The following is a 15926-nucleotide window of genomic DNA, read 5'->3' on the forward strand; positions in this document are numbered from 1 at the left end:
CCTCACTGCCTTGAAAATGATAATCTTTTTTTTTAAATTTTTTTTATTTTAAAGATTTTATTTATTTATTTGACAGAGAGAGAGATAGAGCAGGAACAAAAGCGGGGGAGTGGGAGAGGGAGAAACAGGCTTCCCACGGAGCAGGGAGCCCGATGCAGGGCTCGATCCCAGGACCTTGGGATCATGACCTGGGATCCTGACCTGAGCCGAAGGCAGATGCTTAACGACTGAGCCACCCAGGTGCCCCTGAAAATGATAATCTTATGAATGAGATGGATATGGGCCAGCAGGAAACGGGTAGTGGGCGAATTTGTAGCTGAATTCCTACACCAGACTGTGGGGTTAGTAGAGGGGAGGGTTCTGGTAGTGGGCTGTCAGGTGCAAAGTTGTATGCTTCCCTCTGCCTTGTTCAGTGTTTTTATCTACAAACTGGGTAGACGTGGAATGAGTAACATGGTAATAGCATTTATTGAGTGCTTATGTGCTTAGGCACTAAGGCATGGTTATGTTGTTTCCATCATCTTTTTTTTTTTTTTTAAAGATTTTATTTATTTATTTGAGAGAGAATGAGAGACAGAGAGCATGAGAGGGAAGAGGGTCAGAGGGAGAAGCAGACCCCCTGCCGAGCAGGGAGCCCGATGCGGGACTCGATCCCAGGACTCCAGGATCATGACCTGAGCCGAAGGCAGTCGCTTAACCAACTGAGCCACCCAAGCGCCCTGTTTTCCATCATCTTTATGACAACTCTTTGTGATGGATGGTGTATTACCTATTTCATAGATAAGAAAACAGAGGTTTTGAACCTCAATGAGATACCACCTCACACCAGTCAGAATGGCTAAAATTAACAAGTCAGGAAATGACAGATGTTGGCGGGGATGCGGAGAAAGGGGAACCCTCCTACACTGTTGGTGGGAATGCAAGCTGGTGCAGCCACTCTGGAAAACAGTATGGAGGTTCCTCAAAAAGTTGAAAATAGAGCTACCATATGATCCAGCAATTGCACTACTGGGTATTTACCCCAAAGATACAAAAGTAGGGACCCGAAAGGCTACGTGCACCCCGATGTTTATAGCAACAATGTCCACAATAGCCAAACTGTGGAAAGAGCCAAGATGTCCATCAACAGATGAATGGATAAAGAAGATGTGGTATATATATGCAATGGAATATTATGCAGCCATCAAAAGGAATAAGATCTTGCCATTTGCAACGACGTGGATGGAACTGGAGGGTATTATGCTGAGCGAAATAAGTCAAACAGAGAAAGACATGTATCATATGACCTCACTGATATGAGGAATTCTTAATCTCAGGAAACAAACTGAGGGTTGCTGGAGTGGGGGGTGGGGTAGGAGGGATGGGGTGACTGGGTGATGGACACTGGGGAGGGTATGTGTTCTGGTAAGCGCTGTGAATTGTGCAGGACTGTTGAATCTCAGATCTGTACCTCTGAAACAAATAATGCAATATATGTTAAGAAAGAAAAAAAGAAGAAGAAGAATGTAGCAGGAGGGGAAGAATGAAGGGGGGGAAATCGGAGGGGGAGAAGAACCATGAGAGACGATGGACTCTGAAAAACAAACTGGGGGTTCTAGAGGGGAGGGGGTTGGGAGGATGGGTTAGCCTGGTGATGGGTATTGAGGAGGGCACGTTCTGCATGGAGCACTGGGTGTTATGCACAAACAATGAATCATGGAACACTATATCTAAAACTAATGATGTAATGTATGGGGATTAACATAACAATAAAAAAAAAATTAAAAAAAAAAAAAAAGAAGTAGAATCAGAAAGTCTAGAAAAAAAAAAAAAAAAAGAAAACAGAGGTTTTGAGAAGTAATTTGCCCAGAAATCATATGGGGGTAGAAAGAATGTCTGAAGTAAAAGCTCCTGAAATTTAGTTTATAAACATCTGCTTTCCAAAATTTGAGCTAGGTTATTTGGATCCAACTTTGCTGTTAAAAATGCTGGATAGGATATTTTTTTTAAGCTTAAAAAAATGTTTATGAAACTAGAAGAAATAACTTAATATTTAGAATCTGAATCTTAGATGACAGAGTCCAAATGCAAAAGATACCGGTCAGATGGGCCCAGAGGAACCTGAAGAAATTGTAATAGGGGTCAAGGTATTGGTGAATAGTTTTTTCATATGCTAATATATATGTGAATTCTATAATGTTCTCCCTGGGATGAGCCATCCACTCCACTTAACAACCATTATCTTCTATTCTATGGGTGGGAGGTGGAGTCTAGGACGGAGTGGGAAGGGCTAGAATCAGAGGTTTAAAAAGGGAAGTTTGCCTTGTGGCCTTTCTTTCCGGTGCCAGGGTACTTGTCATGACTGCCATGGTGAGATTTAATACTTATTGAGAACTGGCTTATTTTTATGCTGCTGATTTTCTATGAGTATTGTCTCTTCTTGCTTAATATTTAGTACAGTGGTTTTTAAAGGGGCCAGCCTGTGTTTCCCATGCACTGGGGCTGGAGATCTCAGGCGAGACTTTCAGGCCTTGGGCGGACAGTGTCTTGGGCCCAGCAACTGCAGGGATAGAATTTAGCAAGGACCACTTAGTGCAGATACCGCTTCTTCGTTGCGGCTTTTCCTTTCAGTCTAAAATCTCAGACTCTAAGTCTCAGAGATTTTGTGCTATTTGTTTTGCTTTGCTTTGAAATATGGGAGTATCCAAGGTTCCTTCCAGGTCTCAAGATTCTAGGAATTTGTAGTGCCTTTGGGTTTGTTATATTTTATTTATTTGTATTGTCATGCACATTTTCAGATGAAGAAATGGAGGCATAGAATTCTGACCCTCGAGGTGCTCATTTAGAGAGAGAAGAATGAAACTCCCTTTTGAAGGTGTAGGAGCATTTTCTTTCCAGATTCACTAGGGTGGATAATGGTTGTTTTTGGCATTAACCTGGTAATAGTGTGTCTTATGCTCAGTCCCCAGTGCCTAGTATAATGCCTGGCATACAGTAGGCACTAAATAAATAGCTTCTAGTTGTGCTTGGCCCTCTGGTTGGCATTGACTGAAATGAAATAGATGAAGTTCTTAGAAGCAGAAAGAATCACGCTCTGGTTATTTTCCTAGGAACATAGACAGACCTATGGGAACACTCGGGAACCTCTCTTGGAAAACCTGACTAGCGAGTATGACTTGGATCTTTTCCGAAGAGCACAAGCCCGGGCTTCAGAGGATTTGGTGAGTATTAAAACCTTCAAGCTTGTGGACCACTTGTGAAGGGCTTGTACAACTGCCAAGAAAAGTGATCAGCAATCAGTTGATGGGAAATAAATGTCCTTTGGTCCTTTGCTGCATGAATCTCTTTCCCCTCCCCCAGCTATCCTTTTCAGGATGATCCTACTTCCCATTCATATTTAAAATTAATTTCCCCTCCTCCCTTCCTTTGCCCTGACCCTTTTTCCCTCTCCACCTCACCTCCCAGAAGGACCTGTTCAGTGGGAGTGTTGAGGCCGGTTTAGACAATAGGTGCCCCTTGGTCTCAATTGGGCAATTTGCAATTCTGAGAGCCTCTAGATTGGTGGCTAAGCCTCTCTTGTTCTCACCCCCCCCCCCCCCCAGGAACTAGCCTTTGCAGGGTTTCCTCAGCCCTCCAGTCTAGCTCTAAAAGAATTAAGAGAACAGTGAAGAAGAATAATGGAAAAGGCTGTGGTTGGTTGTTTTATAAAGGAAATTAATATTTGACCAGCCACGTTTTATCTATGAAGCTGGTTTTCTGTTCTGGTTTTTATTTACGGTTAGTCTCACTTAGTTTTTGTACCCTAGGCAGAATTTTCAACAAGGTTGCTTTAAAAAATTGTGGTACCTCTGATTTAACAGATTAAATGTGTTGAGGGAAATTTAGCTTGTAGAGTGATTATCCTCTTTACCCTTTTTTTTTTTTTAATTCTATCAAATACTTCATTCACAAATCCTCGACTTGTTGGAAACTTGGAGGGGGCAGGGTTTGGTAGCTGCTTTCTCCTGCTCTGGAGCAGAACATTTCCTATCACAGCTCTCCACCTGGTTAGGCTTAAAAATTCTTCCTGTAGGGCGCCTGGGTGGCTCAGTTGTGTTAAGCTACTGCCTTCGGCTCGGGTCATGATCCTGGGGTTCCAGGATTGAGTCCTGTGTCGGGCTCCCTGCTTGGTGGGGAGTCTGCTTCTCCCTCTGACCCCACCCCCTCTTGTGCTCTCTCTCTCTCTCTCTCAAATAAATAAAACCTTAAAAAAAAAATTTCTTCCTGTAGTCAGCTCCTAGCCACTGAGTAGAGATTGATACCCAAAAATACTTTCTACTTTATCTGGAGTTTAAATTACAGTATTAAAGCATTGTCCATGTTTCAAAAATATTTTTTCAGGGACCTGCGTTGAGAGGATGGCCCCATATACCTGTGGATTTATGTCACACAGATCCATACAGTTTTAGAAGTAGTAAAGCACATTCTAGATAATCTTTTGTTTGGTTTTAGAATGTTTTGTAAGGGTGGGGCATTTGTATTTGTGATAGATTGCCTTTATAAAACAGTTTGGTAGGGCGCCTGGGCGGCTCAGTCGTTAAGCGTCTGCCTTCGGCTCAGGTCATGATCCCAGGGTCCTGGGATCAAGCCCACATCAGGCTCCCTGCTCCGTAGGAAGCCTGCTTCTCCCTCTCCCACTCCCCCTGCTTGTGTTCACTCTCTCGCTGTGTCTCTCTCTGTCAAATGAATAAATAAAATCTTTAAAAAAAAAAAAGAAGTTTGGTGTAGGCTGATTAAAAACAAAATTTTACCAAGGACTTGTTCTGAGGTTCTAGAGACGAGGCCCACACAGCATGGTAGGGAGCAGAGAAAAGCCACAGTCTGTTGAGACCTGTGTTTTCAGGCAGTGTAGATCGTGAGTTTTCTAGAAGCCATCTTGACTATCTGTGTCCAGGTAGGTACCCCTCTTTAGTGCAAGTTTCTCATGAGTTAGAAGGCAATTCTATTTTTTATCCTAGCCTAGCATGGTGGCATGCAAACAAGCATATTAGAGGCTTTTTAAAAACAAAGATGATTGATTGTAATCCTCTTTCTGATTTCTTCTCTACAATAGGAGAAGTTAAGGCTGCAAGGCCAAATCACAGAGGGGAGCAACATGATTAAAACAATTGCTTTTGGTCGTTATGAGCTTGATACTTGGTACCATTCTCCCTATCCCGAAGAATATGCACGCCTGGGACGTCTCTACATGTGCGAATTCTGTTTAAAGTACATGAAGAGCCAAACGATACTCCGCCGACACATGGTAAGCTGTCTGGGGTTCTCTGATCATGATGGTGATGAGCCAGAGGAGCTCTAGATGTTGACCTCTACCTGGATGACCTCCATCTCTAAGCCTTCCTCTCTCAGTGGTCCATAGTAATGGCACAAAGGCATTGGAAATGGAAAGCCACATTTCAGGGTGGGGAGGATTCAGCCTGTGGCCTGGCTGGTGCCATGTGGCACCCAAAGCAGCTGATGTCCCATAACCACATCCTGTCACACACATTGACTTGTCTTTTTTCTTGCTGCCTGCTCTTTGCCATTTCTCCTTGGGATATCAGTTACCTCTGCCCACAGTTTTTACGTGTCCCAAACTAGATAAAAGCAAGTAGACTTCATTAGATTGACTTCATTAGACAGGGCAAGGACAGTGTGACTCACTTTGTATCCTTAGCAACCAGCGAGGGCAGGAAGTGCCCAGTAAATGTGTGTTGAATGAATGCGTATTTAAAGGAGACAACTTATGAAATTAACAAAATGGGTGCTTTGGTGCCTTCTCCCAAGTTTAGTGCTTTCTGGTTCCTGAACATTGTCCTTCCTATTCAAATAGGAAGAAAGATGTGACACTCATTTTATTGTTCATAAATATGCTCACTAGGTATTTTGTAGCTTTAGGTCATTTTTCATTTCCTAGCTGAAGAATGAAAAACTTGTCTTAAATAAGGGAATTTCTAGGAGCAGGGGTGGGGAAGAGAGGAAGGAGCTTTTTGGGCAGGACACCTTCCTTTTCCTATTTCTGTCATCCCAGCATAATTTGGCTCTAAGACCTTTTAGGGTGTCCCTCCTTCCATCCCCTTCCACCTTTATTTACCAGGTTTTCTGTATGCTGAACATCTACGGCCCAGGCTTTCCCAGAGTTCCTATCCTTCTACTCTTGTCCCCAGTTGGGTTGGGGGATAACTGCATTTTGTGTTCTCATCTCTGGAACCCATACTCTTGTAGTGTTGCGGCCCAGAACCGCCCCTGTGAATTCAGCCCTCCAGACTCCTGCACACTCGACTCGACTTGGGGGGAGAGCGACTGAGGGATGAAGGACTGGTGGGGCCACTAGGCCACAGGGGTGAGGGTAGCAGAGGACTGGTCTCCGTGGTTGTAGACCATGGAAATAAACTAAAATCCGGTTTTCCTGTGTGAAAGTAAGGCTGGTATTTTTACTGATGTGAACTGCTTACCGTTTAGGTTTTACTTCTTCCTTTTTGTTTCTGGTTATTTAGTGGCATTAACCAATAAAATAGCCCAAAAGGGCAAGACACAGTAGTAGGCGGGGAAAATAAACGGTTTGAATAAATCTGAGGGTCAAGTAAACATTTTGAATATTTGAGGATCTGCATTACGGGAGGTACAAAAACTGATTTTCAGGAAATGAAAACCTGTGTTTTCGTCTACACTTCTGATTCCCATTGCTTCATGAGTAATCGCTGAAATGGGCCACCTTTGGCCATTTGGCCAACAGTTTGGCTTGTTTCTAAACAATTGTATTAGTTGGGTTATTGTTGGAAAGAGCCAGTATGAATAAACGGGTGGATATAGGAATAAGCCTAGGGGTGGAGCTTTCTTGAAGCAATTCCAGTTAGTATTTGGATTTACATGTGACAATTGGGGTGTGATTCTTGAGTTGACCAAAAATCACAATAAAACTTAATAGAAAATGTTCCATATACATCTGCTTCCTAAATGATACTATTTAATGTATTTACATAAAACCTTGTAAGAATTCACGTATTTCCAGCAATGGCTGACTGGCTGCATTAAATCCTTTAGCAATTGAGGGTGAGGAAAGGGGTTCTTTGTGCCTCCTTGTGGCCAGATGCCCACCTACCCCTGCAGTTTCTTGCTGCTGAACCAGGCTGCCTTGCCTTTTTTTTAAGCCACAGAAGGACTTGCTCATCTTCCTTATATAACAAAGGGAACGCTTTGGTAGGGGTTAGTCTTTATTGTCATGGGCCTGTTTTCTAATCTGAAGAAAAGACTAATGGTTATGTGGTAACAAAGTTTACGGGTAAAGGTGAACATCAAGTATTCCTACCTTTTCTTAGCAACTCTAAGCTGCTGGAAATAAGCTGCTTAAGAATTTCCTGTTGGCACAGGGCGTTTTAGAATCGAGGGTATTTTTTATTTATCTGGCTTTTACGTAGTAGATGATTTTAATCTCCTGGGTTGAAACAGGGCCAGAGTATGATCTAGAAAACTTGTCCTAAACTGCTATAAAAATACCATAAACACATTACTATGATTTTAGAAGCCGTTAATTGTTTTACTAAAAAAAAAACAAAACAAAAAAACAACTCTTGCCGTACATTCTCAAGTGTGTCCAGCTGTCTGTCATCTCCACTAACTAAATTTGACCTGTGATTCATTTTTCCTTTTGAGCAGCAGTCTTGTTGGGGAAGGTTTGTTTCCCTGATACAAATTCCATTCTCTTGCAGGCTAAATGTGTGTGGAAACACCCACCTGGCGATGAGATCTATCGTAAAGGCTCCATCTCCGTGTTTGAAGTGGATGGCAAGAAAAACAAGGTAAGAAGGAGGTGTGGTGGTGGAGGGTGTATATTCACAGGTCTTGGAAGCAATTTATTCTGTCTCCATCTCCCCTTTGTAAAGAAGGTAGGACTCTGCTGTGGACCAAAGCACACTTGCTGCCTCATCAACAATGATGATATGATCTTTAATTTTAGGCCTTTATCTGATAAGTTTAAGAATCACTGGCCCATGCATGAATTCTGTCTCTGCTTCCAGATCTACTGCCAAAATCTGTGCCTGTTGGCCAAGCTTTTTCTGGACCATAAGACATTATATTATGATGTGGAACCCTTCCTGTTTTATGTTATGACAGAAGCGGACAACACCGGCTGTCACCTGATTGGATATTTTTCCAAGGTCAGCAGGATCTGGAGATTAAGAAGCTACCTGCCCCAGCAGGGTGATTGATGTTGGCATTTGGGGACCCGGCTCACTGACAGGAAGAGGCTGTACCCTGGGCAATGACAGCCCTTCCCTTAAGGGTTGGGGAGGAGGGTCGCAAAAATCCATGTGTCAAAGATTGTTTAATGCAAGTTTGCAATTCTTTATTAAAAGCTTCTGGTTTATTCACTTCTGGACTTGTGGGTTAGAGCTACCTATTAATTACTGTCCAAGGCCCTGCCTGCTAACCCTGAAGCCCACATTTTGTAGTCGAGCCAACGCTCCTAGCTTTGCCCTCTGTTATTAGCCTAAAACCAGGAATATATTCCTTTCGCCTGGTTTTCTAGCTGGGCTCATTCTGTGATAAGGCCACTGTGCCTTTGAAGGCTGAAGGCCAGGTTTTGCTTCTGACTTTTTATTAGGAACTTTATTGAAATCTAATTCACATGCCACACACTTGACTCATTTAAAGCGCATGGCTCAGCGGTTTTGTACGGTCAGAGTGTAGTGCAGTAATCACGCAGGCCCTCCGCTCCGTTCTCCCTGCCCCAGCAAGCACCCCCGGAGCAACACTGCCCATTTCCCCTCCACCACTGTCAGCCCCATCTCTGTAAGTGTGCCTGTCCTGAGCGTTTTGTGTAAAGGGAACCGTACAGTATGTGATTTGATTGTTGACTCCCTTCCAGACTGGGGGCTTACTGTTGGGGATCCCTCTTTTCCAGTAGGCAGCCCCCTTTTGAAAGATTACATTTATAGAGGGTTGCCCTGACCGACTCAGCAGTCAGACCTTGCCCTGCTCTGTGACTAGAAGGAACTCAGTCAGCCCCCTTAAAATGAGACTGGTCTCCGAGCTAGGGAGAGCCTGGCATGGCTGGCTTCGGCCATCGTAGGAAACGGTGTGCACAGACCAGCTGTGAGCGTGACAGCCACTCCCTGGGACTGCTTAACCAGACTGTTTGCCAGCAGCCTTCTTTTGCGTTTGTGGGACTGCTGACACCTCGGGTTCCAAACCCTCTTGACGTGCTGTCATCTGTTTTGCTCTTGACTTTAGGAAAAGAATTCATTCCTCAACTACAACGTGTCGTGTATCCTCACCATGCCTCAGTACATGAGACAGGGCTATGGCAAGATGCTCATCGATTTCAGTAAGTGGGACTGCTCCGGCCTAGGCTCCGCGAGCTGCAGGGGCGACAGGAACGGTTGGGTCTCTGTAGTTCCCGGCGTGCAGCAGGTGAACGGCTATGTGGACAGAATCTGAATGTCCTTGGTCAGCCGGGTGTTACCTGGAATCTTCCGTGAATACAGGACTCAGTTGCTACCTGATAGTGGGGGAAATAGAGGATAGGAAAGAAAGCTCATGAGGATTATCCCCATTTGAGACTTAGGAACAGCACATACGTGCATAAGGCTTCAAATCTATTCCTGGATTAGGGATTGGCAGTTTTGTAAGGACTTTTCTAGTGGCAATCCCTATACCTGATAGAGGCTTTGGGCTTCTTTAGTAGTGTATTCTGTATTTGGGAATTTGCCTCCTCGAATTTATTTGTAATCCCCAAATCAATACTCTTGGCACTTTTGCAGTCAGTTGTGGACATGCACACAGCAGCAAGAAGGAAGTCACCACATTTTCTCCGCTCTGGTCAAACAAGCAGGTGCCTTGTTTCGGCTCTCAGTGTAAACACATGTTTTTTTGCAGTCTGTTAGTGCCGTGCTTTTCATATTTTTGTGCATTTTGTTGCTGATTTTATTATTTTTAAGGATTTTATTTGAGAAACACAGCATGAGCAGGGCGGGCGGGGGGGAGCGGGAGGAGGCAGAGGGAGGAGGAGAAGAAGTAGGCTCCCCACTGAGCAGGGAGCTCGACGCTAGCCTGGATCCCACTGAGCTGAAGGCAGACAACTGACTGAGCCACCCAGGCACCCTTGTTGCTGATTTTAAATGGCCCCTAGGTGTAGCGCCGAAATGCCATCTACAAAGGCTATGGGGTGTGTCTTACAGAGAAAATACCCGTATTAGGCTTCATTTAGGCATAGGTGATTGTGCTGTTGGCCGGGAGTTCGATGCTAATGAGTCAACAATGTATATTTAAAAAGGCATTATTAAACAGAAACACATAGAACAAGGTGACCATAATGATGGGTTGATGAAAATATGACCAGAGGCTTACAGATACCTAACCCTGTTTTCCCTAGGAGCAGTGGTTCAGTGTTTGCTAATTTAGTGCTTGCCATGACTTTGTAGAATGTAACTCCTGTAAATGATGAGAATCAACTGTATTTTGTTCAGTGTTCACTGTCTTATGAGATTTTAGTCAGAATTACAATTCTTAGAGTTAGCCTTCTAGCCCATCACTTCCCAGCTGTGGGAAGTGATGAAATCAGGAAGTGGCATAATCCATGGAGGAGGAGGCCCTATATCTTGGAACAGGTGACACCTATTTTATAAACTTGATTTTATGTAGATTTCTAAACATACAAGTGTAGAATAGTTGGGTAATAAAAGACCTTGTAACGTATCATCAGCGTTTCATGGCCAATCTTGTTTTACCTCCATTCTCAACCTCAATTACTTTCACATCTCTAAAAGATAAGCTCTATTTCACATTAAAAAAAATCCAAACCTCCCCAAATTCCTTAATAACCCTAAGTTATAGTATTCAAATTTCCCTGATTTTGTGATTTTTGTTCCTTTTAAAGAAAACACACATGTAATTATTTTACTTAGTTCCAAATAGAATTGATACATTGGGATTGATCGATGTGGCTTGTAAATCACTTTTAATCTGAAAGTTCCCACTCCCATCTCTTTCCTGTATTTCTTTCCTATTTATTTGTTGAAAGCACGTTAGTTTTCCACTAGCGTTTTGCGGAATGTGGATTTTGTGGACTGCATCCCCATAATATTTAACGTTAGTCATTGAGATGTTAGAACCAGAGGCTTCAGGAGATTCAGTACTGAGATAATCTATTCTTAAAATCAAAAAATCTCAAAAAATATAAAAAGTGACATAATGAAATGGCTTCCCATCTCTGTTCCCAGCACACACCTACAGATTACCATTGTTATTAAAGTTTCTATCTTGTGAAACCTTCCAGAGTTTTCTTAATGTCTAGTACAACTAAGTGCAAACACCCCAGCCTTCCCCTTTGGCTTATCCCAAGGCAGCATGCTGTACAGCGCCGCCCCGTATTGAATGTCCGACCCCTAGTTGGTACTGTGAAGCAGCCTGTCCTCAAGCCTTCCATGTTGACACAGTGGTGTTTGTGATTAGGATAAAATAGTGCCTGCATTTTGTTCCTCGGTAGGTTACTTACTTTCCAAAGTGGAAGAAAAAGTCGGCTCCCCGGAACGTCCCCTCTCCGACCTGGGGCTCATAAGCTATCGCAGTTACTGGAAAGAAGTGCTTCTCCGTTACCTGCATAATTTCCAAGGCAAAGAGATTTCTATCAAAGGTTGGTTTTTGGCTCTTTAGGATAGTTGGTACCCAAGGTGTTAATGCCACTGAACATTCCAGCTTTTCTACTTGTCCCTGCTATGCTTGGTAACCTGCAAAGAGAATATCCCTTCCGTGCTTCATCTGAATATGAGAACAGAAGGCCCACTGGATGCGGGCCACTGCAGAGACCCTCCGGAAAGTGCCTAAGGATTCCAGAGCATTTGGCCCTTTGGGAATGGCTATATGATTTTGGTTTTACAAACCTGGGGTGGTTAACACTTTAATTCTATTTTTTTTTTTTAAAGATTTTATTTATTTATTTGACAGCGAGAGAGGGAACACAAGCAGGGGGAGGGGGAGAGGGAGAAGCAGGCTTCCCGCTGAGCAGAGAGCCCGATGGAGGGCTCGATCCCAGGACCCTGGGATCATGACCTGAGCAGAAGGCAGATGCTTGCTTAACGACTGAGCCACCCAGGCATCCCTAACACTTTAATTCTTAATGAAAGTCAAGAAGGAGGAAAAACGTGAATATTTTTTTTCCAAGTCTTTTGGCAAACATAGGAGCTGATAAGACATGCCTGTATATTTATGTAAGGGTAGAAGAATTAGTCAAGTCTGTCTTTGACCTTGATTTCTATACAGGTCAGAGTGATTTCTTGCTGTAGTATTTCTCTTTTGTAGTTATTAGGACTGGTCAAATAAATGCTTCATAAGCTTTCTCTGAACAGGTTGGGTTAAGTATCAGATTTCAACCATCTGGGTTTCCTCTAAGCGAGGTGCGGGGCTTGGCTTGGTGGGGGTCGGTGAAGGTGGGGGTCTGCACTTTGGCCCGGTTCTCAGTAGCGCTTCTATTTCAGAAATTAGCCAGGAGACAGCTGTGAATCCTGTGGACATTGTCAGCACTCTGCAGGCCCTTCAGATGCTCAAGTACTGGAAAGGAAAACACCTAGTTTTAAAGAGACAGGTAAAGTTTTTGAAGTTTTTGTCAGCTGCTGGCTTAGTGCTAAATGTCTCTTGAGGCCTAGCAGAGCAAAATGGGGCCTTAATACCCAAAAAGCTGCTTTCTCTCCTTAAGGGAGTTTGCCTACATGTACCTTTTTTTTTTTTTTTTTAAAGCGTGCAGTGATGCCTCTTAGGCTTATTTCTTATCTTGTCCTTATCTGAAGCTTTTAGTAAGCTCCTGTCTCAAATTTGGATGACACAAGCAAAGGAGCTCAGTTAAGCAGCTTTGTGTCACACAGCACTTCTGATGATTTTCTTAGATTGGAGCAAATTGCTCATCTGAGGGGAATCCTCATAAACTCCAGGGCTTGTGCACTTGTTTTCTTTTTTAAAGATATTTAAAAATATCTTTGTGGAAGTGCACTTTAGAAAAAAAAAAAAGATATTTATATATATATCTGAGCATGGTGCCTGATGCTGGGTTTGATCTCACAACCCTGAGATCACCACCTGAGCCGAAACCAAGAGTCGGATGCCCAACCTACCAAGCTTCCCGGGTGCCCCTCATGCAAGTGCTTTTAAATTCTTTAAACAAATGGCATCTCAACTCATGCCCACTTTTTTTTTTTTTTTTTTTTAAAGATTTTGTTTATTTGACAGAGACAGTGAGAGCAGGAACACAAGCATGGGGAGTGGGAGAGGGAGAAGCAGGCCCCCCACGGAGTGGGGAGCCCGATGCGGGGCTCTATCCCAGGACCCCGGGATCATGACCTGAGCCGAAGGCAGATGCTTAACGACTGAGCCACCCAGGCGCCCCAACTCATGCCCACTTTTAATTTGTTTTAGTTGACTCACATATAAGGGAAGGTGAATATTGAATAATGATTTTAGTTCTTCCTGAGGACAGTTGGAAATGGTTTCTCTAGGAAAACATTTTCTAAATCAAAAGATAATCTTTTATGCCTTTGGTGTATTATTACCATTAGTATATTAATGAAGACATTTTCGTTGAATGTAGAGTCATTTTTCCTATTGTTCTCCCGCAGGACCTGATTGACGAGTGGATAGCCAAAGAGGCCAAAAGATCCAACTCCAATAAAACCATGGATCCAAGCTGTTTAAAATGGACCCCTCCCAAGGGCACTTAAAGTGACCTGTTACTCTGAGCCAGCGAACCCCAGCAGTAGGAATCCGTACCCTAGGGATCTGTCTGTCATTTCTGTTGCTCTTGTGATTGGCAAGTACAGTATCCTTTGGGAAGGCCATCCCCCTCAGGACTGTCCTGGCTCCGACCCTCGTGTTCACTGCAGACGCTGGTTCTGAGGAACTGTTGTTTCGGCCTCAGTGAGGTTGCCCGGATGGGATCTCTGTTAGACTTGAGAGCAGATCCCTTGTAGCACTGACCCAAGGTGTTCTGTTTGGTACTGTACCTGTCCAGTCACTGGTTCTCCTCATGTCCTCTAGCCCCATGAGGTTGTGTTGTGTCTTCTAAACTTTGTACTAGTGCTTCTTGCTGCCCGGTCACCAGACTTCCAAACCATGGTTTGCCACCACCAGGACCTTTCCAGTTACTCCTTACATGTGTTTTTTTTTGGAAGAGCAGGGAAGAGGTAACATTTCTGACTGTGTGTACTGGGAGGGGTCCATTCCCTTTGGATTTTATTTCACTTTGAGTATTTCTGCCATTTTTATTGAAAGACCGGTTTTTGATCAGTGTCAAGCTGATGAGAGACCAGTATTTTTTAAGACTCTCCCAGGGACTCGTCTTGGTAACTGCACATAATTTATCTGAATGAAATGGAGAGAATTGACAGGTGGTGATTCTGTACTTTGATTTGAGTTCACCAGTGGGCAGCGTGTTGGTGGAAGGAAACGAGTCCTTTTTGCCTCACCAGAAAGTGCCCAGCCCTAAATGTTTTCCTCTCTTGTGACCCCCTTCCCCTTTTTACATTTGCGGGGGCCAAACAATGTCCGGTTCTCCCTTTCATGCCGCATGCTAACCAGTTCATAAGACTGCAGAACCCTTTTCCCCGGTACCTGTCGCTCTGATCTGGCACACCTGTACTTCTGCCTCAGTTGCATTGATTTTTGCCTGAACCTCCTCAGAGAAGTAGGAAATGATTCCACATCTCCTCTCAGCCCATGACTCAACAAGGCAGAGTGCCGCCCCCCCCCCCCCCCCCCCAGCGTTTGCTTCTACAGTGCCCCCCCCCCCCCCTTGGGCCAATGACCCCCCCCCCCCCCCAAAACCCCCTTTTTTTTTTTGTGTTTTGCCCCCCCCCCCCCCCCCCGCCCTGTTCTCTGCTCTCCTATTTTTGGTTTCAAGCAAAGGAAGAGCCGCTCCTTCTAATTTCTCTCCAGCCCATTATAACCCGCTATCTTGGGGCAGCTTTGGATGTAGGACATGTGCTCCCCTTCCCGACTTGGTCTCCAACACTGCTGTCTTCGCGTGGAGCCCTCCCCACGGTCCCAACTCTGGTCATTTGTGCCTTTCTCTTGTCCTCTCTGTACACTACTTATACTCACTGTGGGTTGGGGGGAGCCCCTTTTCAGCATGTCAGTGGCAGCCCCCCACCAGTTTCAGTGTCACTGTTAACGTTTATCCAAAAGCAACTTCACTGGGGGTTTTCTTAAGGGGTAAAGGTCTTTTACCGAAGCTAACCCTTCCCCACATGTGGTAGAATGTGCTGTTCTATATCTACTCCTCAATAAAGCATGTTCTCTGCTCAAGCCTGTTTCACTCAGGGGCTCTTCTTTTAGTCTGCAAAGGGCGCAGCCCACCTGCCATTAATAGTGAGCGCACTGGGCGGTTATTTTCCCCGGCAGCGAGGTGACTGTTGAGGGATGTGGTTTGTGGCTGTGGGATTTTTTTTTTTTCTCTGATGCAGGCTATCTATAGAGGGAGTGATTACTCTGAACTTGTCTAGTTGGTGGGAAGAATTCTCTGCCTCACTTGGTTGCCGCTAATGGGTATGCATAGTGATGACAAGTCAATATTACTCCTTTTTTTTTTTTTTTAAAGCTGTATGCCCAATGTGGGACCCTAACTCAACCCCAAGATCAAGAGTTGCATGCTCCTCCAACTGAGCCAGCCTTGCGCCTCAGTGTTACTCATTCTTAAGCTCATTTTCCTGTGATTTCAAGGGCAAGGGCACCGGCAGGAAGTTAGGATAGATGGGGTACAGTGGATGCTTGGGATGGGGTGGGGACAGGTTTATCCCTCCTCGTCTCCAAGTTCATTTGCCAATAGTGAACATTGTCCCCCCGCCCCCCAGTCATGGATTCTCCCAGCTTGAGAGGATTTCTGGAAGCTGCGTTGTCCTGCAGCATTTATCCAGTGCAGGCAAACGGGCCGGCACTTACTTGGA

At 44.3% G+C, this 15926-nt stretch overlaps 1 protein-coding gene across 2 annotated transcripts in view; it reads left to right on the top strand.

The window, feature by feature from the left end:
- Positions 1-14768, top strand: part of KAT7 (lysine acetyltransferase 7) — a 31729-nt gene extending 16961 nt beyond the window's left edge. For both annotated transcript variants that reach the window (XM_032428869.1, XM_032428870.1), the window contains 8 exons: positions 3090-3200; positions 5072-5263; positions 7707-7796; positions 8016-8156; positions 9232-9325; positions 11486-11632; positions 12474-12580; positions 13605-14768. In XM_032428869.1, the coding sequence (XP_032284760.1) occupies positions 3090-3200; positions 5072-5263; positions 7707-7796; positions 8016-8156; positions 9232-9325; positions 11486-11632; positions 12474-12580; positions 13605-13706 (984 nt within the window). In that variant the 3' untranslated portion in view covers positions 13707-14768. The remainder of the gene's footprint in view (positions 1-3089; positions 3201-5071; positions 5264-7706; positions 7797-8015; positions 8157-9231; positions 9326-11485; positions 11633-12473; positions 12581-13604) is intronic.
- Positions 14769-15926: the final 1158 nt, after the last annotated feature.

The sequence above is a fragment of the Phoca vitulina genome, unplaced genomic scaffold (genome assembly GCF_004348235.1).
Source record: "Phoca vitulina isolate PV1807 unplaced genomic scaffold, GSC_HSeal_1.0 scaffold40, whole genome shotgun sequence".
NCBI lineage: Eukaryota > Metazoa > Chordata > Mammalia > Carnivora > Phocidae > Phoca > Phoca vitulina.